We start from the raw sequence: 24,881 nt of genomic DNA, 5'->3' as shown, positions 1-24,881 counted from the left end.
TTTTTTTTTTCTTTTCCTTTCTTTCTCTTTCTTTTTCCCCCTCTCCCCCCCACCTCCCCTGCGCTTTCTCTCCCGCTTCTTTTTTTCAGAATAGCTGATTATGTCTTTTTCACAAAATAAGTTTAAGATAGTATCTTGGAATGTGGGAGGAATCTCAACCCCCATAAAGAGAAAAGCCATAGTTTCTCACATGCGTAAATTAAAAGCTGATATTATGTTTCTTCAAGAAACACACCTAAACACAGAGGAAACAATGAAACTCAAGGGTTCTTGGATCAAAGAAATAGTCTCCTCACCTAGTATTAGAAGAAAGAGAGGAGTGGCAATTATGATAAGCAAGAGTTTGCAGTATGACACACTTCAGACAAATAGTGACCCGGAGGGTAGATTTGTAATGATGAAAGTTCGAATAGCTAAGCAAATCTACACACTTTACAATGTGTACGCACCTAATGAGTTAAACCATGAATTCTGGAATCAGATGCAATCTAATATACTGATGCATACTGAAGGCTTTCTAATCATAGGCGGGGACTTCAACATGGCTCCACAATCTCCCTTAGATAGGATGAGAAGTAACTCTAAACAAGTAAAATCTAAAAAGGACAATTTAGAAACAAAAATTTTCAAAACTCTTTACCAAAATTTATTAGTTAAAGACCTATGGCGGCTTCAGAACCCAGATGTGCAAGATTTTACGTGTCTATCTAGGGCACACAAAACCCTGTCTAGAATAGACCTATTTCTTGTAGATGAGAGGCTATGCCTAAAAAACGTAAAGGCAGGAATCACACCTATATTCTTATCGGACCACTCTCCTATATTTCTCGAGCTACAACTGAGCAGCCTGAGAAATGCTCCATTGAGATTTAGGTTCCCCTACTACTTAACAAACGATATAAAATTTAAAAAACATCTGACAGATATATTTAAAGAATATATCCAAAACAATAGAGACTATATAGACAGACCAGAAATCTTTTGGGGTGCCGCAAAGGCGGTTGTCAGAGGAGAGATAACAGCGTACGCGGCCAAGTTAAATAAGAAGTTGAAAGCTAGAGAGAAAGAAGTCACTAATTTTGTTACAAACTCTTATAATCTTTTTCTTCTACATAAGACACCCTTTAACTGGTCAAGATATGTAAGAGCCAAAAATGAAAGAGATGCATTTACATTGCTTACAGAAACTCAAAAAGATCTTAGATATCAGGCAAAAATGTACCGATTTGGTAATAAATCTGGCAAAATATTGGCCAGATTAGTTAAGGGTGAAAAAAACCCTTCTATTATTGATAAAATCCAACAGGAAAGTATGATTTTTTCCAAATCAGAAGATATCTTAGAAATATTCACAAATTACTATAAAAATCTATATTCACCAAAAACTCCAGATATGGATCAGGCTCAGGAATTCTGGAGTAATGTAGTCTGTCCCACAATCCCAGAAGAGATAATTACTAACTTAAACAATCCGATCTCGGAGGAGGAAGTTAACAAAAAAATTATGGAACTTGCACCTAACAAAGCGGCAGGCCCAGATGGGCTACCCAACGAGGTCTATAAAATCTTAGCCCCCGAGGTAGTTCCATATCTTTGTAACTTGTTTAATGATCACTTCATAAATGGTAAAACTATTCCTCCCAGTTTCACCGCTTCGTATTCAACTTTATTGTTAAAAGGGGGGAAAGATCCAATTCTTAAAGAGTCTTACCGCCCCATAGCTCTTCTTAACTCCGAATATAAAATTTTAGCTTCAATTCTAGCTAGTAGGCTTCAAACAGGACTTATTCAAGTTATACACAACGATCAAGCTGGCTTTCTCAAGCATCGCAACTCTGCTTCCAAAATAAGAGAAGTATTAACAATAACGGAATACTATTCTCAAAAGGCTGATATCATCGAGGGGGTAGGGGGCGACCCAGACCTGGCAATAGTTGCCATTGACGCAGAGAAGGCCTTTGATTCAGTACTCTATAGTCATATATTTACATCTCTTGCTAAATTCGGGATCACAGGCAAATTTTCTAGTTTTATAGAAAATTTATATAAAAATCCATCTACAAAATTAATAGTTAATAATCTTCTATCATCGGAAATTGGAATTTTTAGGGGCACACGTCAGGGTTGCCCTCTATCCCCTCTGATATTTAATTTGGCCATAGAGCCTCTAGCAATAAAAATCAGACAGTCTCTTCAAGGGATTGTAATATCTGACCACGAAGTAAAAATTGCACTTTACGCGGACGATATACTTCTGTACATATCAAATACAAGGAGAAACATACCTGAACTTTTACACATAATAGCTAGGTTTGGATCTTTTACTGGTTACAAAATAAACCCATCTAAGTCAGAGATTCTATGGCTTAGAAAGAAGAATGATTCTCTTAGTAACTACCCCTTCAAAGTGGTAACAGACTCATTCAAATATCTGGGAATTAACATACCAGTTAACCCTCCTGATTTATATGAAATTAACATTATACCAATCTGTTCGACAATTCGAGAAAAATTGAAAGCCTGGCTGAATCTGCCAATCTCTCTCTCAGGGAGAATAGCACTATTCAAGATGGTGCTTCTTCCCAAACTTCTATATGTGTTACAAAACACCCCCATAATATTGTTTGAAAAAGATATTAGGTCCCTTAACTCTGCAATTCGGAATTTTATTTGGCAAGGGAAGAGATCCAGGATATCATTGTCCAAACTCTCTGCTGGGAGAGAGTTTGGTGGCTTAGCATTGCCAGATATAAGATCATACAATCTTGCTTTTCTAGCACGCACAGTGACAAATTGGTTCCTTACTAAGAATTACGTGACCAACAATCTATTGGATGAAAATATCTGTCATCCATTTTTCCCTACAGCCCTGGTGCATTGTGAGCCCAAAACCCTACCACCAGTAATCAAAAAACTCAAAACTATTTTTAACCCCATCAAAGCCTGGTGGAAACTAGGGACCCTCCTGAAAGTAAACTGTAGCGCTTCCCAATTTATCCCAATAAAAGGAAACCCGAACTTTCCCCCAGGCCTAGCCTCGGACATTTTTGATAGGTGGTCACTTAAGGGCTTAAAGAGAGTTCAGCAACTTGTCAAGAAAGAACTTAATTGTGTAAAAACATTCGAAGAATTAAAAAATGAATTCAAACTAGAAAACAACGAATTCTATGCATACCTACAACTGAGACACTATATCTCAGAACTGGTCAGAAAGTCAGGTTGGTGCTGGGACTTGGGAGAACTGGAAAAATGGCTGACATTAACAAAAAGTGGTTATTCATCAATTAACTTTTGCTATAAATCCCTAAGTGACACTAAGGGACTTCTTAACCTAGAACAGATAACGTCAGGTTGGAACAGTTTAATTACCCCAAATGAGATAGATCTAAAATTTATCCAAAAATCTATCAGAAAAGTATCCCAGGCCACACTCTCAGCAAATTGGAGAGAAGCACACATTAAAATATTGCAAAAAGCATATTTTACCCCAGAGAAGGGTTTCAAACTACATAATTTAAATTTCAACAGGTGTCCAAAATGCTTATTTCTAGCAGCCGATCTAAAACATATGTTCTGGAGTTGCCCGAAAGTCGGGCAATTTTGGCACAAACTTGAATACTGGTTTAACAAAGTATTGCGGGTCTCCCCTCCGGGTCTCACATTCTTACAGGTAATATTTTGTATTAAGAATGAAGAGCAACACTCTCAGGAACATTTAATAACCCTCTCGATCCTTGCATCTAGATGTCTAATTCTAAAATACTGGAAAAAACGTAGGGCCCCCTCCATCTTAGAAGTTAAAAACTACCTGAAAAAACAATGCATGTTAGAGCAAAGGGATACCAATTTAAGTAATGAAGATGAGATCAAATCATTTTTCAAGAAATGGTCAGCTTTCATTAAAAGCTACCCAGAGCATGAAATAGAGTATCTGATTTTCCCGTTTAGAAATTCTGAACTTGTTCAGTTAAATATTTGGTAGGGGGTGGGGGAGAAGAGTTTTGGGGTTTTTCTTTATTTTTTCCCTTTTTTTTTTTTTTTTTTTTTTTTTCTTTTTCTCCCTTTGAGAAATGTAGTCCGTTCGAGATTGTTTTTTTGGGGGGAGAAGGAAGGGGAAGGGAAAGAGAAAAAAAGAGGTTCAAAACTGGGGAACCTGGTATGCATTATCCAAGAACGGCAATTGTAAAGGATGTAAAAGGTTTTGTTGATGTTTTTTTTTTTTTTTTTTTTTTTTTTTTTCCCTGTCTTTATTTTTATGTTTTTATCCGATCTTTTTGCTTTATAAATTGTAAATATGTTCATTATTGAAATAAATAAATAAAAATTTAAAAAAAAAAAAAAAATTGCATACCTTATCTGAATCGTGCAAGTTTATTTTGACTAGACTGTCCCTTTAACTACACTTGTTTATGGCTTGTTCGTTGTTAAAGATGGCATACTTTCGCAGATAAGAAAATAAACAGTCATCACACACAGGAGGAACTTCATCTCATCAGGTGACAAACACTTTGTAGAAGATGCTTAGTCTAGATGTTCAGCCTAGTCTCATTGCAGCAGGAACAGTCCAGGTTCAACACTGTAATGATACCCAAAAGCAACACTGAACAAAACTTTCAGTCTTCATCTCTCTCTGCCTGCATGGTTTCAGAGAGACAATTGTGGCTTGCTCACAGCTTTTTGCTCCCTTTCACAGAACTAACTTTTTATTACAACACTGTGAACAATATGTTAAGCAATAATATAATATAATATTATGTTTTTAGTGGCCTTAGCTGGCCTGCAGTTATATGTGTTCTCTAAAAGCAATTGACTGCTTATACATTAACTGTTTGATTTATTATCTGTGCATTGAATCATGACCTTTACATCATCCTCAAAAGGAAAATACAAGAGGCTTCCACCCTGAGCAAGAGAGCCATAGGGTTCCCACCGTGTTCTATAACGGACCAGCAAACTGTATCACATTTTTTATCATGAACTGAAACAAGCTACATGTAAGCAAGGATTTTCTTGTTCTTTATAATCAATATGCTCCCTAATACATACTCTTGCTTCCCTAGAAGCAAGTTTTTTCACTTTGAGATAAAATCACATCCATTGGCTAACAAATCCCTTAACCAATAATCATAACTCTAAAAATGTCAATGTTTGCAGATGATGTTGTACACTTGGGTAGTTTGTCTACTGTATGTATTTATAAACCTAGTTCTTAATTTATGGTCCCTGTTATTCAAAACCTTTTGTGAGGGACCAGATGATAGATCATCACTACTTATAGCATTAGCTCTCAGCTGATACTTTAGACTCTCTCTGCTTTCCTATATACCTTTTGATTTGATTTTCCGGGTAACTTCATCTTCTTCCAGCCCAAATATACAATACCAAACACACTGCTTGTAAAGGTAATTTGCAAACCAATCTGGTGGTTGTTTACCTCCTCAACAAATCTGTCACATTACTCACCTGTGCCTTTTAATTAAACAAATGTTCATTCATGTTGTTTATATCCCACTCAGGGCTAGATTACAAGTGGTGCAAACTGTTTCGCTCAAGTTAGAACGTTTGCTTGATTGCAATTTAATTTATTGAGCGTCAGGATAGCGCAATCTCAGAGCTGTGGTTAACTGTTATGTTCGACAAAAAAGTTGCACAAAACACTATAAAAAATTATTTTAAAAAATTCATAAAAAAGTTTTATAAAGTCTCAGGTGTTAGTATAAACACATACTTACATATGTATGTTTGTATATATGTATATATATATATCTGTGTGTGTGTGCGCGCGCATTGGAGCTCTTTGCAGTCAAGTAGCTGACATTTTTTTAAATCATATTTATGCAATATTCATATTTAATAAGTGTTTTACTGTAAATATTTCACACTCCAATGTTTTTCTCATAGGGTAATATGTTCTATGTATTTATAGATCAGTGCTTTCCAAACTGTGTGTCGTGACACATTAGTGTGTCGGCGGCAGTGTGTAGGTGTGTCCCTGCTTCAGCACAAATTTTTTTGAATTTAAAATTATTTTTACATTTTTTTTGTTTCCGACTTTCCACCTGTGTGCTACGCATATCACATGGTTGACACGTGATTGATACCTAGTGGGTCACAGATCATCTTAACCTATTGGTGCAGCTTAGCGAGAACTGAAACTATTCCCATTGGTGGCACATTCGCTCCTGACTGCACGTGTAGGCTCCTCAATCAGCTCGTGACTGCACGTGTAGACTCCTCAATCGGCTCGTGACTGCATGTGTAGTCAGTGAGTGGGACAGCAGTGTGTTTGCAGCGCGGGCAGTAGTCAGTTAGTCAGACTCGCAGGGCTCTGAGGGCAGCAGCTTAAACGCTGAGCTGAAGTCAGAAGTCAAAGTGTTGGTTTCTTTGCAGCTAGTTCCAAGTAGTGCATTGCTGCTCCTGCTCTTGATATATGGATAGGAAGTGGAAGCTTAAAAATGCTTGATGATGAAATGTGAGTGTCTTTATCTAATATTCCACAAAATATTCAGAAACCTTGTTCATCCTATCAACCTCATACATCCCATTAAATAGTAAGTAGCTATTGGTGTTATTAAACTTGTTACTTGTAAATACATTTTGTTATTATATAATTGATGTATGTGTCCGTATCTCTTAAAACAAGTTTTTGCTAGTACAACTGAATTACTGTGTCGCAAAATTATGTAGGTCTAAAAAGTGTGTCGCCAACATGAAAAGTTTGGAAAGCTCTGTTATAGATATTCCTATATATATTTTTCTGCATTTATCTATACCTATATTTCTCTTGTTAAGTGTGTTCAGTCCACGGGTCATCCATTACTTATGGGATATATTCTCCTTCCCAACAGGAAGTTGCAAGAGGATCACCCAAGCAGAGCTGCTATATAGCTCCTCCCCTCACATGTCATACCCAGTCATTCTCTTGCAACCCTCAACAAAGAAGGAGGTCGCGAGAGGAGCTGGAGTTTTTACTTAGCTATTCTTCAATCAAAAGTTTGTTATTTTAAATGGCACCGGAGTGTGCTGTTTTTCTATCTCTGCCTGCGTTTTTTATCTATGATCTTAGCAGGCGTAACTAAGATCCACTGGCTGTTCTCGACATTCTGAGGAGTGGGGTAACTTCAGAAACTGGGAATAGCATGCGGGGTCCTCCGCAAATGAGGTATGTGCAGTACTTTATTTTCTGGGAATGGAATTGACTAAGAAAATACTGCTGTTACCGTATGATGTAAGTACAGCCTTAAATGCAGTGGTAGCAACTGGTATCAGGCTGATAAATGTATGCGCAGTCGAGTTATATTCTAGGGACTAGAATTTGACTGAGAAAATACTGTTAACACTGAAATAATACTTAAGCCTTCTCTGCAGTGGTAGCGACTGGTAGCAGGCTTAGTGATAGCTTTGCATGACATTGAAAAATGTTGTTTTTTAATAAAACGTTTACTGGCATGTTATTCGTTTTTTTGTGAGGTACTTTGGTGATAAATCACTTTGGGCATGATTTTTTCCACATGGTTAACATTTTTTTCTGCATGGAAACCGTTATATCAGGGCTCCCACTGTTGTGATTGGAGTGGGAGGGCCCTTGTTTTAGCGCCTTGTTGCGCAGTTAAAATTATTGCACAGTCTTTCTGCTTCTTCCTCCTTGATCCAGGACGTCTCTAGAGAGCTCAGGGGTCTGCAAATTTCATTTGTGAGGGAGGTAATCGGTCACAGCAGATCTGTGACAGTGTGCTGACTGTGATTAAAAGCGTTAAATCTTAATTGATATCTGTTTTATCCGTTTTGGGTATCGAGGGGTTAATCATCCTTTTGCTAATGGGTGCAATCCTCTGCTAATAATACACTTCTTGTTAAGAATTGTTTAATTATATCTGTATTTTTGAAGCGCTTCAGCGTTTTTTATATTGCTTGTAAAACTTATTGAAAGTGATTTCCAAGCTTGTTAGTTTTTCACTGCTAAGTCTGTTTTAAACATGTCTGATTCAGAGGAAACTGTTTGTTCGTCATGTTCAAAAGCCAATGTGGAGCCCAATAGAACGATGTGTACCAATTGTATTGATATTGCTTTGAATAAAAGTCAATCTGTACCGATAAAGAAGCTATCACCAGACAACGAGGGGGAAGTTATGCCGCCTAACTCTCCTCACGTGTCAGTACCTGCGTCTCCCGCTCGGGAGATGCGTAGGATTGAGACACCTAGTACATCTAGGCCCTTACAAATCACTTTACATGATATGGCTAATGTTATGAAAGAAGTATTATATAATATGCCCGAATTAAGGGGCAAACGCGATAGCTCTGGGTTAAGGACAGAGCGCGCTGATGACACGAGAGCCATGTCTGATACTGCGTCACAATTTGCAGAACATGAGGACGGTGAGCTTCATTCTGTCGGTGACGGTTCTGATCCGGGAAGACCGGATTCAGAAATTTCAAATTTTAAATTTAAGCTCGAGAACCTCCGTGTGTTACTAGGGGAGGTATTAGCGGCTCTGAATGATTGCGACACGGTGGCAATTCCAGAGAAATTGTGTAGGTTGGATAGATACTATGCGGTACCGGTGTGTACTGACGTTTTTCCTATACCAAAAAGACTTACAGAAATTATAAGTAAGGAGTGGGATAGACCCGGTGTGCCTTTTTCCCCTCCCCCGATATTTAGAAAAATGTTCCCTATAGACGCCACCACACGATACTTATGGCAGACGGTCCCTAAGGTGGAGGGAGCAGTTTCTACGTTAGCCAAGCGTACCACTATCCCGGTGGAGGATAGCTGTGCTTTCTCAGATCCAATGGATAAAAAATTAGAGGGTTATCTTAAGAAAATGTTTGTTCAACAGGGTTTTATATTGCAGCCTCTTGCATGCATTGCGCCTGTCACGGCTGCAGCGGCATTCTGGTTTGAGTCTCTGGAAGAGGCGATTCGCACAGAGCCGTTGGATGAGGCCTTGAGCAAAGTTAGAACCCTTAAGCAAGCTAATGCGTTTGTTTCAGATGCCGTAGTACATCTAACCAAACTTACGGCTAAAAATTCCGGATTCGCCATACAGGCGCGCAGAGCGCTCTGGCTTAAATCCTGGTCAGCGGATGTAACTTCCAAGTCTAAACTACTTAACATTCCTTTCAAAGGGCAGACCTTATTCGGGCCCGGCTTGAAGGAAATTATTGCTGACATTACGGGAGGTAAGGGCCACGCCCTTCCTCAGGACAGGGCCAAACCAAAGGCCAAACAGTCTAATTTTCGTGCCTTTCGTAACTTCAAGGCAGGAGCAGCATCGACTTCCTCCGCTCCAAATCAGGAAGGAACTACTGCTCGTTACAGACAAGATTGGAAAGGCAACCAGTCATGGAACAAGGGCAAGCAGGCCAGAAAGCCTACTCCCGCCCCTAAGACAGCATGAAGTCAGGGCCCCCTATCCAGAGACGGATTTAGTGGGGGGCAGACTTTCTCTTTTTGCCCAGGCTTGGGCAAGAGATGTGCAGGATCCCTGGACGTTAAAGATTATATCTCAGGGATACCTTCTGGATTTCAAATCCTCTCCTCCACAAGGGAGGTTCCATCTTTCGAGGTTATCGACAAACCTAGTAAAGAGAGAGGCATTTCTACAATGTGTTACAAGACCTCTTAATCATGGGGGTGATCCACTCAGTTCCGCGATCGGAACAGGGACAAGGATTTTACTCAAATCTATTTGTGGTTCCCAAAAAAGAGGGAACCTTCAGACCAATCTTGGACTTAAAGATCTTAAACAAATTCCTAAGGGTACCATCGTTCAAGATGGAAACCATTCGAACCATCCTACCCATGATCCAAGAGGGTCAATATATGACCACGGTGGACTTAAAGGATGCTTACCTTCATATACCGATTCACAAAGATCATTATCGGTACCTGAGGTTTGCCTTTATAGACAGGCATTACCAGTTTGTGGCTCTTCCCTTTGGGTTAGCCACGGCCCCGAGAATTTTTGCGAAGGTTCTGGGCTCACTTCTGGCGGTACTAAGACCACGAGGCATAGCGGTGGCTCCGTACCTAGACGACATTCTGATACAAGCGTCAAGTTTTCAGAATGCAAAGTCTCATACAGAGATAGTTCTAGCATTTCTGAGGTCGCATGGGTGGAAAGGGAACGTGGAAAAGAGTTCTCTGTTACCACTCACAAGGGTTCCTTTTCTAGGGACTCTTATAGATTCTGTAGAGATGTAGATTTACCTGACGGAGTCCAGGTTATCAAAGATTCTCAATGCTTGCCGTGTCCTTCATTCCATTCCAAGCCCATCAGTAGCTCAGTGCATGGAGGTAATCGGCTTAATGGTTGCGGCAATGGACATAGTGCCATTTGCGCGCCTGCATCTCAGACCGCTGCAACTATGCATGCTCAGTCAATGGAACGGGGATTACTCAGATCTGTCCCCTTTGCTAAATTTGGACCAGGAGACCAGAGATTCGCTTCTCTGGTGGTTGTCACCGGTTCATCTGTCCAAAGGAATGACCTTTCGCAGGCCAGATTGGACGATTGTAACAACGGATGCCAGCCTTCTAGGCTGGGGAGCAGTCTGGAATTCCCTGAAGGCTCAGGGATCGTGGACTCAGGAGGAGAAACTCCTCCCAATAAACATTCTAGAATTAAGAGCAATATTCAATGCTCTTCTAGCTTGGCCTCAGTTAGCAAAGCTGAGGTTCATCAGATTTCAGTCGGACAATATCACGACTGTGGCTTACATCAATCATCAAGGGGGAACCAGGAGTTCCCTAGCGATGTTGGAAGTCTCGAAGATAATTCGCTGGGCAGAGTCTCACTCTTGCCACCTGTCAGCGATTCACATCCCAGGCGTAGAGAACTGGGAGGCGGATTTCCTAAGTCGCCAGACTTTTCATCCGGGAGAGTGGGAACTTCACCCGTAGGTATTTGCTCAACTGATTCGTCGTTGGGGCAAACCGGATCTGGATCTCATGGCATCTCACCAGAATGCAAAGCTTCCTTGTTACGGATCCAGGTCCAGGGACCCGGGAGCGGTGCTGGTAGATGCATTAGCAGCCCCTTGGGTTTTCAACATAGCTTATGTGTTTCCACCATTTCCGTTGCTACCTCGGCTGATTGCCAGGATCAAACAGGAGAGGGCATCGGTAATTCTGATAGCGCCTGCGTGGCCACGCAGGACCTGGTATGCAGACCTAGTGGACATGTCGTCCTGTCCACCATGGTCTCTTCCTCTGTGGCAGGACCTTCTAATTCAGGGTCCTTTCAACCATCCAAACCTAATTTCTCTGAGGCTGACTGCCTGGAAATTGAACGCTTGATTCTATCAAAGCGTGGGTTTTCGGATTCGGTTATTGATACATTAATACAGGCTCGGAAACCTGTGACAAGAAAAATTTACCATAAGATATGGCGTAAATATTTATATTGGTGCGAATCCAAGAGTTACTCATGGAGTAAGGTTAGGATTCCTAGGATATTAGCTTTTCTACAAGAGGGTTTAGAAAAGGGTTTATCCGCTAGTTCGCTAAAGGGACAGATTTCAGCTCTGTCTATTCTTTTACACAAACGTCTGGCAGAGCATCCAGACGTCCAGGCCTTTTGTCAGGCTTTGGCTAGAATTAAGCCTGTGTTTAAAGCTGTTGCTCCTCCGTGGAGCTTAAACTTGGTTCTTAAAGTTCTTCAGGGTGTTCCGTTTGAACCCCTTCATTCCATTGATATTAAGCTTTTATCTTGGAAAGTTTTGTTTTTGATGGCTTTTTCCTCGGCTCGAAGAGTCTCTGAGTTATCTGCCTTACATTGTGATTCTCCTTATCTGATCTTTCATTCAGATAAGGTAGTTCTGCGTACTAAACCTGGGTTTTTACCTAAGGTTGTTTCTAACAGGAATATCAATCAAGAGATTGTTGTTCCATCATTATGTCCTAATCCTTCTTCAAAGAAGGAACGTCTTTTGCATAATCTAGACGTGGTCCGTGCTCTGAAGTTCTACTTACAGGCAACTAAAGATTTTAGACAAACTTCTTCTCTGTTTGTCGTTTACTCTGGACAGAGGAGAGGTCAAAAGGCTTCGGCTACCTCTCTCTCTTTTTGGCTTCGTAGCATAATACGTTTAGCCTATGAGACTGCTGGACAGCAGCCTCCTGAAAGAATTACAGCTCATTCCACTAGAGCTGTGGCTTCCACCTGGGCCTTTAAGAATGAGGCCTCTGTTGAACAGATCTGCAAGGCTGCAACTTGGTCTTCACTTCATACTTTTTCCAAATTTTACAAATTTGACACTTTCGCTTCTTCGGAGGCTGGTTTTGGGAGAAAGGTTCTACAGGCAGTGGTTCCTTCTGTTTAATGTTCCTGCCTTGTCCCTCCCATCATCCGTGTACTTAGCTTTGGTATTGGTACCCCATAAGTAAAGGATGACCCGTGGACTGAACACACTTAACAAGAGAAAACATAATTTATGCTTACCTGATAAATTTATTTCTCTTGTAGTGTGTTCAGTCCACGGCCCGCCCTGTCTTTTTCAGGCAGGTTCTAAATTTTAAAATTATAACTCCAGTCACCACTGCACCTTATAGTTTCTCCTTTCTCGTCTTGTTTCGGTCGAATGACTGGATATGACATGTGAGGGGAGGAGCTATATAGCAGCTCTGCTTGGGTGATCCTCTTGCAACTTCCTGTTGGGAAGGAGAATATATCCCATAAGTAATGGATGACCCGTGGACTGAACACACTACAAGAGAAATAAATTTATCAGGTAAGCATAAATTACGTTATTTCATGTTCAGTTAGTGCACTAGAGAAAATGTGATCGGGTTTGCGAGAGAGTATGGGTGTTAGTTTATCCTCCCACCACTTTTCACACACTTATTTTCTTTTAATCTCCCCAAAGAATTCTTTGAGAATCTTCATCTCCCTTCCATTAAACTAGTATGTTGTCGCTATATCTTTTATATAGTACGAGGTTCTCAACCAAGCCACAGGAATTTAGGAAATCTTCTCCCATTTTCCTATAAACAGATTTGCATAGCTTGGTGCGAATCATGCTACCTATAGCTGTGCCTGTAATTTGAATATATAGTTTCCCATTTAAAAGAAAAAAAAAATATCCTTCAAAATGAACTGAATGCTTTCAAGAATAAATTCTATTTGATCCTTTTCCATATTCGGGTCTTCCCCTAAAAAGTGCTCAACTGCTGCCAAACTTAACGTATGTTTAATACTGGTGTAGAGTAAACTGACTTCACATGTCGCTATTAGTAATTCAGTCCCTACTTTTATTCCTTGCATTATCTGCAAAACTTGTGTTGAGTCTTTTAAATAAGAGGGAAGGTTTTTGACATATTTCTGCAAAAAGCTGTCCACATATTGTGACCAAGTTTGACGTAATTGATTTGATCCCTGATATTATGGGACGGCCAGCGGGATTCTCCAAACATGTATGTATTTCCGGCAAAAAGTAAAAAATTGGAACTCTAGGATACTTAGGATAAATAAAATCAAATTCTTTTTTGTTCAAAATGCCTTACTCCCTGGCTTTCTCTAAATGTCTTCTTAGCAGAATTAAGTCTGCTCTTAAAGGATCTCATTTTAATTATTTATAAGTTGTAATATCACCTAATAGTGTCTTAGCTTTGTTGAGGTAGTAGTCTTTATTTGTAACTATCCCCCCTCCTTATCTGCAGGCTTTATAATAATATTGGTGTCTTCTTGAAGATTTTTTTAAATATTTCTCTCAGAATACTTTACAATCTGACAAAATCAATCAATCATTGGTTCTACATCTCACTATATCTTTCACTACCAATTATTCAAATAACTCCATTTTTTTCCTTTTTCTTGCGTTGAATATAAGTGAAATTGTGGTTTTAACTCAGTATGCACAAATTTATTCTGGGTATTGCTCTCATAAGAATTTCCCATCACATTATTTTGATCTAATGGATGTTTAAGGTAGCACCTTTTTTAACATGAGTTTTCTCACAAATTGATGAACATTTATATGTGTCTCAAACTTATTTAGTTTAACTGTTGGAGTAAGCCGAGCCACTCCTCCAGTTGAAAAGGTAGTCTTTTCTCAGTTTTCAATCAGACAATGTCACAGCAGTGGCCTATATCAGTCATCAAGGGGGAACTCGCAGTCTTGAATTTTCTCATTAGCAGAAACCAATTATTGTTTTCTGCTATTCATATTTCAGGAGTGAACAACTAGGAAGCAGGTTTGCTCTGTTGTCAATCTCTGCATCCAGGGGAATGATCTCTCCATCAGAATGTTTTCTTTCTGATTGTGGATCTTTGGGTTCTCCCAGAAATAGATCTGATGGCTTCTCGTTTAAACAACAAACTTCTCAGGTTCTTTGCGAGGTCCAGGGAGCTTCAGGATGGGTTTGTTGATGCTCTAGTAGCTCATTGGTCCTTTCAGCTTGCCTATGTGTTCCCTCCTCTAGTTCTTCTTCCCAGAGTAATTTCCAAGATCAGGCAAGAATAATTATCAGTAATTCTGGCTGCTCCAGCTTTGCTTTGCAGGGTTTGGTATGCAGATCTGGTTCAGATGTCCAGATGCCTGCCTTGGCCTTTTCCTCTGCGGCCATACCTTCTGTCAAGAGGTCTGTTTTTATAGCCGTATTTCAATTCAAAGCTTGATGGCTTTGAGTTTGAACTGTTACTTCTTAGACATATAGGTTTTTCAGATTCTGTGGTTGAGAATTTGATGCAGGCTTGTAAGCCTGTGACAAGGAAAATTTATCATAAGGTCTGGATGGCCTTTATTTCTTGGTGTTTGGATCATGGTTTTTCCTTTCATTCTTTCAGAATGCCTAGGATTATGCAGTTTTTACAGGATGGCCTATCATCCAGTTCTTTGAAGTGGCAGATTTCTGCTCTTTCTGTTTTTGTTCATAGGAATATTGCCAATGTCCATGATATTTATGGTTTTGTTCAGGCTTTGGCCCGTATTAAGCCTGTTATTAAGCCAATTTTTCATCCTTGGAATCTAAATTTGGTGTCGAAGGTTCATGCAGACTCCTGTTTGAGCCTATGCATAAGATGGATATTGAGCTTCTTTCTTGGAAAGTTTTTTTTTTTTTCTTTTGGCTATCTCTTCTGCTAGAAGAGTTTTATAATTGTCTGCTCTTTGAAATTGTTGTCCCTTCTTTGTTTCCTAACCCTAAGAATTCTTCACAAAGGCTTCTCCAGAATTTGGATGATGTTAGAGCCTTGACGTATTATGTTAATGCTACTAAGGTTTTCAGACAAACTTCTAGATTGTCCATTTTTCTGGTTCCAAAAGATGACAGCAAGCTACTGCCATTTCTTTTGGCTTCTTGGTTGAAACTTTTGATCCATAAAGCTTACTTGGAGGTGACAACCTCCACCCCTAAACGGATTACTGCCCATTCTACAAGAACTGTCGGGACTTCTTGGGCTTTCAAGTATGAAGTTTCTGTTGACCAAATTTGCAAGTCAGCTACTTGGTCTTCTTTGCATATTGTTACTAAATTCTACCATTTTGATGTTTTTGCTACTTCTGAGGCAGTCTTTGGTCGGAAAGTCATTCAGGCAGTAGTCTCAGCATAATTTTTTGTTTTGTGCCTGCAAGTCATTTTAAGTGCATATAAATAAAAAATAAATAAAAAAAATGATTCTATTTGGGTTGTGGATTTAGCTTTCTCTATGAAAAATACATGCTATTTTTATCACGCCCTTATTTTTCATTAAGTGTGGATTCCACATCTTGGGTATTAGTTCTCAGGAGTAATGGATTGTGGACTCTCACCACCTGTATGAAAAAAAAAAAAAACCATAATTTATTTTCACCTTTATTAATTAATTTCTTTTATGGTGGTGAGAGTCCACAAGACCCCACCCTGTTTGTTTTCTTGTGGTGGTTTAGTTTTGTGCTCATCTTTTTTTTCCCTGCTCCTATTTTCTCTTATTACATTTGTCCTAACTCTCTTGCTTGGCTATATATCAGATTAGTTTACCCATGAGGTGGGAGGTTTTTTTATAGAGCTCTTGGGGTTTGGGATTCTTTGCCTGCTCCTAGTTGCGGCGAAGCTTCCTGGAGTAATGAATCGTAGACTCTCACCACCATGAAATAAATTAATTTATCAAGTAAGCTTAAATTATGGGGTTTTATTTGATGTAAAAACTTCAGGAACTACAAAATAAAAGTATAAATGTGCAATTTCTGTTCAGGTGTAATGACGAATTATTACACATGGTGCGTAAATTGTAGGTATTTTGTGTAAATACACTCTAGTGCTGTTACTGGGGGCTGCTTAGAATGTTTTCTGAATGAACTCTTATTTTCTCTGCAGGAAGCATGTGAGGCCCTGATGAACAATATTATTGATGACATTGAAAGCTGCATATCACAGAATACAGCATCAAAAAAGAAAAGAGGCTTTCACGGTGGCCGTTGTAATACCTTAGAACAGCATTTTGGTTTGGTAATAGATGGAAAAACGCTGGAGTTTGCAATGCACGAGAGCCTACAGAGCAAATTTATTTCTCTTACCGGAAGATGTAGAGCTGTAATTTGCTGTCGGGCGACACCTCTTCAGAAAAGCAAAGTGGTTAAACTTGTCAGAAATAATCAGCAAATTATGACATTGGCAATTGGTGAGATGATTTTTTCTTATTTATTTTAGAAATATATGTATGTGTAATATATACCGATAAATAAGCACAAACATATCACTGTAATTTCAGGGATACAAAGTTACTAGCATTAGAGTTGGAGAAAAGCTAACATTTTTTGTCTTCAAATTTTTAGTTTTTTTTTTTCATTACTAGTGGATTCATGTAAGTTTTCCTTATACACTATGTATTTGTGTGTGTGCTTACTATATACACACACAGGTCTGGGAAAATATCTCTACTATTTACTAGGGGAGAAAAGTTACTGGTCTACTCAATTTAAAAGAGAGAATCTTTTTTTTTTTCCCCCTCACTCTTCCCTGGCAAGTTCTTAACTTGTCTTGGACTAGTGAAAATCTCCTACTTTTTTTAAAAGTGTATTAAATAATCATCTATAAAATAATGTATACTTTGTTTTTGATAAATATTTCATACATTTATAAAATAGCTTTTTTTTTGCATTTTTGTTACAAGGTGATGGTGCCAATGACGTAAGTATGATCCAAGTTGCTGACATTGGAGTGGGAATATCAGGCCAAGAGGGCATGCAGGTATTTTTTTTTTTAAAAGGCGTTTTGCTTTGTTTTGTTTTTAAATCATAGTTGTATGGTAAACAGAGAGAGAGAGAGTATTTCAGAATGGTGTAAGCAAAGAAATGTGTTGTTATAGCTTCTGATTAAATGTAGCTATGTTTTCACTGCTTGTAGAGCACAATCTACAGTTGTGGTTTGATAATTCTAAGCATCTAAAGGGACTCTGAACAAGCTGCATTTGTTTAAATAAAGAGAGGGAAGCGCTCAACCTGGGAACGAACAATAGCACAATAGCTTGTTCTATGGCTAGTTACCACCCAAGAAGCAGCTTCTTTTTGCTCAACATGTGCCTTTCACAGAGAAGAACTTTCCTGTAGCATAACAGTCTGAGCTGCATTTGTTTGTTTAAATAGGAATACATTTACATAGCTTCCCTTTTTATGCTTATTATTAAAAGTATCTCATATTCAAATGGTCTCTAGTTATTGTTTTCATTAACCAAAGAGTAACAGCCAGATACATATTTGCATACTTTAAGCAAACTAACCATAGGACATTGGGCTCCTTTCTGTAAAAAATTCTGACCCTGCTAATTAGCATAAATAATTATGCTACACATTTTAGAAACTAAAACTGACTGGACAGTTCTAAACTAAATTTTTCATCCAATAAACTGACTCACACAGAAGCAGTTTCACCATTGCAGGGACTGCATTTAGGGTTGCCAGCTGTTTTCAACCAAACTACTGTGCAGTCCCTAGGTGATGGCACAATGGTAGGAGTGGCCACACAATGTCCCCCCAAAGGCCCCAACTCTTGATCCACCAATGTATGAGCTGTTATTTTACTTTTTAGCCAGTAATATGCAAATACATTATTTTACTTCTTTGGTTGCCAGCAACACACAAACAGTAGTGATTTGACCCTATTGACTACCACTCACATCTTTCTGCTCCATATTTGTAATGCATTTAGCTTTTACATTTAGCTTAAACTAAGGAATACTGGGCTCCTTAGAATTTGTATGTAAAAAGAAATAAAAAGTAATGGCATATGCTTTGAGTAACAACAGCAAACAAATGGGCATGTTTAGTCAAATCAGTATTAATCTAAAGTGCAGCACTGCAATATAATATAATTTTATATATATATATATATATATATATATTATATCTCATGTTCTTAAATATTATTTATTTTACTATATAATAGTATTTCCTTCTTAATATGGGAAGAGTCCACAGCTGCATTCCTTACTTGTGGGAAATACTGAACCTGGCCACCAAGAGGAGGCAAAGACACCCCAGCCAAAGGCTTAAATACCTCCCCCACTTCCTCATCCCCTAGTCATTCTTTGCCTTTTGTCACAGGAGGATGACAGAGAAGTGTCGGAAGATTTGAAGTAGTCTCTTTTGGAGGGTAGTACTCTTCGGAATGGGACTGGAGTTTTAAATAGTCCTGTCAGCCTCTCAGTGAGAGCCTGGGCGAAAGTTAGAGTCCGGAGATGCAGGGAGAGTCTTTCTGCGAAACCATCCCGACTCATATTAACAGCTCCATAAACAATCGGCGTTGACAAGTTTTGCTGCCTGCTTTCTGCACTCAAGTCCATGTCAGGAGCGATGCTACTAACCTGTCACACTTGAATGTTCCTGTTCCATGGCATAGATTCTGGTAAGATTGTTTAATTTTATTTTATTCATAATGATAATGGAGAAGACAGGGTCACAGTGTGACATCTTTATAGAATCAATGGTTAATATTCCTGGAAGGGGGATTATTGAACAGGGAGGTTTATACATAATATTGTTTATTGTGTCATGCTGCATTATGTGCGAGATGAGGCTCTGGCAGTGTTGGAACTGATAGGTTTTCTTCCGGGATTATTTGCACGGCAGTTTTGGCACATTTTTTTCCCTAGTGCAGGGGCGGTGCTGCGAGGCACTCCATGTCACAAGGTGTGGCCTAGGCATCTTTCTCTACTTGACTGGTGGCGCAAGAGACTAAGCGGTTTCTGTAGTCCGGGTCATAGGAGGTGGTGAGTGCCCCGGCCATTGGAGGTTATAAAGGTGCCCATCCATCTCCTGTTGCACATGCAGCCCCCCAGGGTCCAACCATTACTCCTACGGGAGAGCTTTGTTGGTCGTCAGATTTTGCGGATCAACTGCAAACTGCGGTATCGAAGGTGATCCATGCTTTACCACGTTCTACTAAGCACAAGCGTAGGACGCATCTTGGCTGTCCGGCCCAGGGTTTCTCTACGCCTATGGAAATATCAGAGGCGTTATCTGCTGATGAGGCCCAATCCGACTCTTCGGAGGAGGCCCCTTCTGGGTCGGAATCCGTGTCATCTAGGCCTCCGGCTGCGGAGGAGCCTGACTTTAGGTTTAGGATGGAGAATTTGCTTTTTGCTGAAGCAAGTGCTTGCTACTCTTAAGGTTCTGGAACCAAAGCTTCTGGAGGTACCTTCGATTCCTAAACTTGATAAAGTCTATGAGGACAGGGTGGTACCTCAGACCGTCCCGGTTGCCGTTAAGATGGCTAATATTATTAAGAATGAATGGGAGCGGTTAGGTTCTTCCTTTTCCCCTTCTTCCTTTAAGAAACTGTGCCCCGTTCCGGACTCTCAGCTCGAGCTATGGGGGACTGTCCCTAAAGTGGATGGTGCCATTTCTACACTCGCAAATCGAGCCCATGGAAAAGTTTGAAAACATGTTAAAGATGTTTCAGCGGGGTTTGTTTTTCAACCGGCAGTGGCTGTAACCGTGGTTGCTGGAACTGCAACATATTGGTGTGAATCCCTGTGTGATATGGTCGAGGGGGAGACTTCCATGGACGAGATACAGGAAAAGAGGGCGTTGAAGGTCACCAATTCTTTAATTTGTGACGCCAATATGCAAATTATTCACCTGAATGCGAAGATATCAGGTTTTTCTGTTTTAGCTTGCAGGGCCCTGTGGGTAAAATCGAGATTGTTGTCCCTACCTTTTCAAGAAAAGATTCTGTTCGGTCCAGGATTGGATTCGATCATATCCACGGTTACGAGAGGCAAGGGTGCTTTTCTACCGCAGGATAAGAAGGCTATGCCTAAGGGTTCTACCTTTCGTCCATTTCGTGCGGACAAGGCCCAACGCCAGCAGCCCGCCACGAAAGCGGATCAGTCCAAGGGAACTTGGAAGCCAGCTCAGTCTTGGAGTAAGTCCAAGCAGAACAAGAAGCCAGCTGAGTCAAAATCAGCATGAAGGGGCGGCCCCCGACCGGTCTCTGGACCAAGTAGGGGGCAGGTTATCTCTCTTCTCAGAAGCCTGGTTGCAGGAGGTTCAGGACCCTTGGGTTCTGGAGGTTGTCGCCCAAGGGTACAGGATAGGATTCAGATCTCATCCTCCAAGGGGCAGATTCCTCTTATCAAATCTGTCTGTTTGACCAGAAAAGAGAAAAGCTTTTCTAGAGAGGGATCTCTCTTCTCTAGGAGTTATTGTACCAGTACCCCCGGCAGAGAGGGGTCTAGGGTATTACTGAAACCTTTTTGTGGTCCTAAAGACGTTCAGCCCGATTCTAGACCTAAAGTGTTTAAACAAGTTTCTGACTGTTCCATCATTCAAAATGGAAACTATCAGATCTATTCTGTCCCTAGTTCAAGAGGGACAGTTTATGACAACAATAGACTTGAAGGATGCTTACCTTTTATGTACCAATCCACAGGGATCACTTCCTGAGATTTGCATTTCTGGACCAACACTTCCAGTTTGTGGCCCTTCCTTTTGGTCTGACGACGGCCCCGAGTGTCTTCATGAAGGTTCTGGGGGCGCTACTTGAAGTGGCCAGATCCAGAGGCATTGCTGTGGCGCCCTATCTGGACAACATCCTAGTCCAGGTGCCGTCGTTCAGTCTAGCACAGGATCACTCGAGGGCCCTTCTTCTCCTACTCCAATCTCACGGTTAGAGGATCAACTCGGGAAAGAGTTTCCTGGTTCCCAGCAACAGGGTAGATTTCCTGGGCACGATAATAGACTCTATAGCCATGAAGATATTTCTCACAGAGCAGCAATGCAGGAAGATTGCGTCGTCCTGTCTGGCTCTTCAGTCCTCCTCAAGTCCCTCGGTAGCCCTATGTATGGAGGTGATCTGACTCATGGTTTCCAGCATAGATGTCATTCCATTCGCCAGGTTCCGTCTCAGACCTCTTCAGTTGTGCATGTTGAGGCAGTGGAATGGCGATCATTCAGATCTATCACAGTAGATATCCTTGGAAGTTCGGACTCGGAACTTCCTCTCTTGGTGGATCCGTCCAGAACAACTGTCCCTGGGATAGTGACCACGGACGCGGGTCTGGCAGGATGGGGAGCTGTTTCGGGTGCCAGTATGGCACAAGGAAAATAGACCCGGGAGGAGTCTCTCCTCCCGATAAACATTCTGGAACTTCGAGCAATATACAATGCTCTGAAGGTGTGGGCTCCTCTGGGGTAGTTCAGCTTCAACAGATTCCAGGCCGACAACATTACCTCGGTGGCTTACATTAACCATCAGAGGGGTACGAGAAGCTCCCTGGCAATGAGGGAGGTGTCTCGGATTTTGGAATGGGCGGAGTCCCACAACTGCTCGCTCTCAGCGATCCACATTCCGGGTGTGGACAACTGGGAAGCAGACTTTCTCAGCAGGCAGTCCTTTCATCCAGGGAAATGGTCTCTCCACCCTGAGGTGTTTGCAGAGATTTGTCTCAGATGGGGAATGCCGGAGATAGATCTCATGGCGTCCAGACTCAATTGCAAGCTACCCAGATACGGGTCGAGGTCAAGGGATCCCCAGGCAGAGCTGATAGATGCCTTAGCGGTTCCTTGGGGATTCAGTGTAGTGGCCCGCATCAAGCAGGAGCGAGCTTTGGCTATTCTGATCGCTCCGTCATGGCCGCGGAGGATGTGGTTAGCAGATCTGGTGCGGATGTCATCCTCTCCTCCTTGGAGGTTACCCTGTCTCAGGGATCTGCTGGAACAGGGTCCCTTTCTTCTAAGGATTTCAGACAGTCTACATCTCTGTTTGTGGTGTATTCAGGGAAGCGTAAGGGCCAGAAGGCCTCTGCTACTTCTTTGTCCTTTTGGTTGAGGAGCATGATTCGCTTGGCCTACTAGACAGCGGGGCATTCCACTAGAGCTGTGGATTCTTCTTGGGCCTTCAAGAATGAGGCCTCTATGGAGCAGATTTGTAAGGAGGCTACCTGGTTCTCCTTATATACCTTTACAAAGTTTTACAAAATTGACGTTTTTGCTTCTGTGGAAGTGGTTTTTGGGGGAGAGGTTTTGCAGGCTGTGGTGCCCTGTGATTAGGGTCTGCCTTTTTGCCCTCCCATTTTTCATTCAGTGTACTCTGGAGCTTGGGTATTTGTTTCCCACAAGTAATGAAAGAAGCCGTGGACTCTCTTCCCCTTTAGATGGAAAACCTAAATTTTCCACCCCAGCCAAAGGCTTGAGTACATCCCCCACTTTCCTCATCCCCCAGTCATTCTTTGCCTTTCGTCACAAGAGGTTGGCAGAGAAGTGTCAGAAGATTACAGAGTAGTTCCTTAGGAAGGGTATCTACCCTTCGAGATGAGACTGGAGTTTTAAGTAGTCTTGTCAGCCTCTCAGTGAGAGTATTGATGAAAGAGTCTGGAGATGCAGGGAGAGTCTTTCTGCGAGCCCATCCAGACTCATATTAACAGCTCCTAAGCAATTTGCGTTGACGAGTTTCGCTGCCTGCTTTTCTTCACTCAAGTCCATGTCAGAAGCAACTCTACAGTCTGTCAAACTTGAAGGACCATGTTTTCTTTTCCACAGCATAGATTCCGATAAGATCATTTAATTTTATATATATATATATATATACATATGTTAACGATAGAAGACAGGGTCACAGTGGGACTTCTTTTTATCTTTATGGAATCCTGAAGGGGATTATTGAACAGTGGGGGGTTTTAATCATATTTATAATGTGGTTTCGACTGCTTTATGTGTAGGACGTTTGGGCTCATAGGCTGATATGGAACGTACAGGTTATATTTATTTTCTTATTCTTATTTGAGAGCTGCACAGTTTTATTAAACTGGCACGCTTTTCCTTAGCAGGGGCGGTCCTGCATGATGCACCGTGTGACCGGGAGTGGTCACGTTTCTCTATTTCCTATTCCTGATCGATTGTCTGCGACGAGGAGCAAGTTTCTCTAGCTGTCTGGGTCATAGGATGTGGTGAGTGCCCCAGGTATAAGGTGCCAGTTATTTTTTCTATAATTTATATTATTATGGAGGATTCTGATAAATTTGAGGGACATTTCTCTTAGCTCTCACGGGCGGTTTTTGACTTCAGTCACTAGCCTGTCGGTTGGAGAGAGCGTATCCTATATGGGAACCATGGTCTCCTTCCGACTATTCTTATGTTTCCTAGGGCAAGCATTTTTGCTCTGAGTTTTTGGTCTTCTGGGTTCATCCCAGTGTATAGACTCTAATCAAGGCCTACTTCTGCTTGTTGTCAGCGATCCACTCTCTGAGTGCTGTCCTCAGGGATGGATGTTTCCCTCCTATCATTCCCTGAATCTAGAGATTAGGTCCCTATCCAAAGGTTTTTGGATGTTTGTTTTTGAATGGGGACACCGTTCGAGAATTTCAGGACGTGCGTGCCTATCCCAGGTGGCCCATTAAAGGGACACTTAACACAATTTTTTTCTTTTGTGATTTAGATAGAGCATGCAATTTTTAGCAACTTTCTAATTTACTCCTTTTATCATTTTTTCTTTGTTCTCTTGTTATCTTTATTTGAAAAAGAAGGCATCTAAGCTAAGGAGCCAGTCAATTTGTAGTTCAGACCCATGGACAGCAATTGTTTATTGGTGCTATCCAATCAGCAAGGACAACCCAGGTTGTTCACCAAAAATGGGCCGGCATCTAAACTTACATTCTTGCTTTTCAAATAAAAATACCAAGAGAATGAAGAAAATTTGATAATAGGAGTAAATTAGAAAGTTGCTTAAAATTGCATGCTCTATTTGAATCACAAAAGAAAAAATTTGGGTTCTGTGTCCCTTTAATGGGTCGTGGTTCAGGGATCCTCAGGCAGAGCTAATGGATCCTTAGTGATGCTTTGGAGGTCTGATTCAACCTTTTTTCTTCTCCTACCATATCCCCGAGTGATGAGTAGGTGTCAGTGAGACTGATTGCTCCGTTGGTATCCGCAAGATTGCGGTTTAGAGGCTTCGCCTCCATGGAGGTTACCTTGTCGCAGGGATCTGCTAGGTCAGGGTCCCCTTTTTGCGTCATCGAATCTCATTCTTCTGAGGCGGTTTGCGAGAGTTCGCTTGGCCTTGCCGTGAGAGGTTACGGTGCTCTCCTTCAGCACGTAGTTGGTTCCTCGTTATCTATCTTCGGTGGGGAGGACCCTCTTTTTTTGTCGGGAAGAGCTAGTTTCGTCCTGGTACTCTATCCTCCCAGGGTTCACCCTTTTCCTCTGGGTTGATCTGGAGAAGGGTCTTCCTAGCTGGTTCTTGTTGGGACAGTTTCTGGGCCCTGTTTGCTTCCTCTGCTCTGGAGGCTCATTGAGCTTCCGGGCGTTCAGTTTTCTTGAGGTCTCTGACTGCGTTCAGGCCAGTGAGTCACTTTGATGCTCCTTTTGGAGATTAGATACTATTTTTAAGGAGTTGCATCGGGCTACTTTTTGTACCTGTGCAGAAGGTGGTCTTTGAATGGTATCTTCAATGATCTACTCCG

The 24,881-nt window shown here is 41.0% G+C and overlaps 1 protein-coding gene across 1 annotated transcript in view; it reads left to right on the top strand.

Moving 5' to 3' along the window:
• ATP10D (ATPase phospholipid transporting 10D (putative)) overlaps positions 1-24,881 on the top strand; it is a 452,340-nt gene that overhangs the window by 372,876 nt on the left and 54,583 nt on the right. Inside the window, exons 16-17 of the mRNA XM_053703992.1 lie at positions 16,301-16,604; positions 17,097-17,173. Coding sequence (XP_053559967.1) covers positions 16,301-16,604; positions 17,097-17,173 — 381 coding nt within the window. The remainder of the gene's footprint in view (positions 1-16,300; positions 16,605-17,096; positions 17,174-24,881) is intronic.

The sequence above is a fragment of the Bombina bombina genome, chromosome 2 (genome assembly GCF_027579735.1).
Source record: "Bombina bombina isolate aBomBom1 chromosome 2, aBomBom1.pri, whole genome shotgun sequence".
In the NCBI taxonomy this organism is placed as follows: Eukaryota; Metazoa; Chordata; class Amphibia; order Anura; family Bombinatoridae; genus Bombina; species Bombina bombina.
The sequence above is the reverse complement of the archived record's forward strand: the minus strand, read 5'-3'. Positions and strand labels throughout refer to the sequence as shown.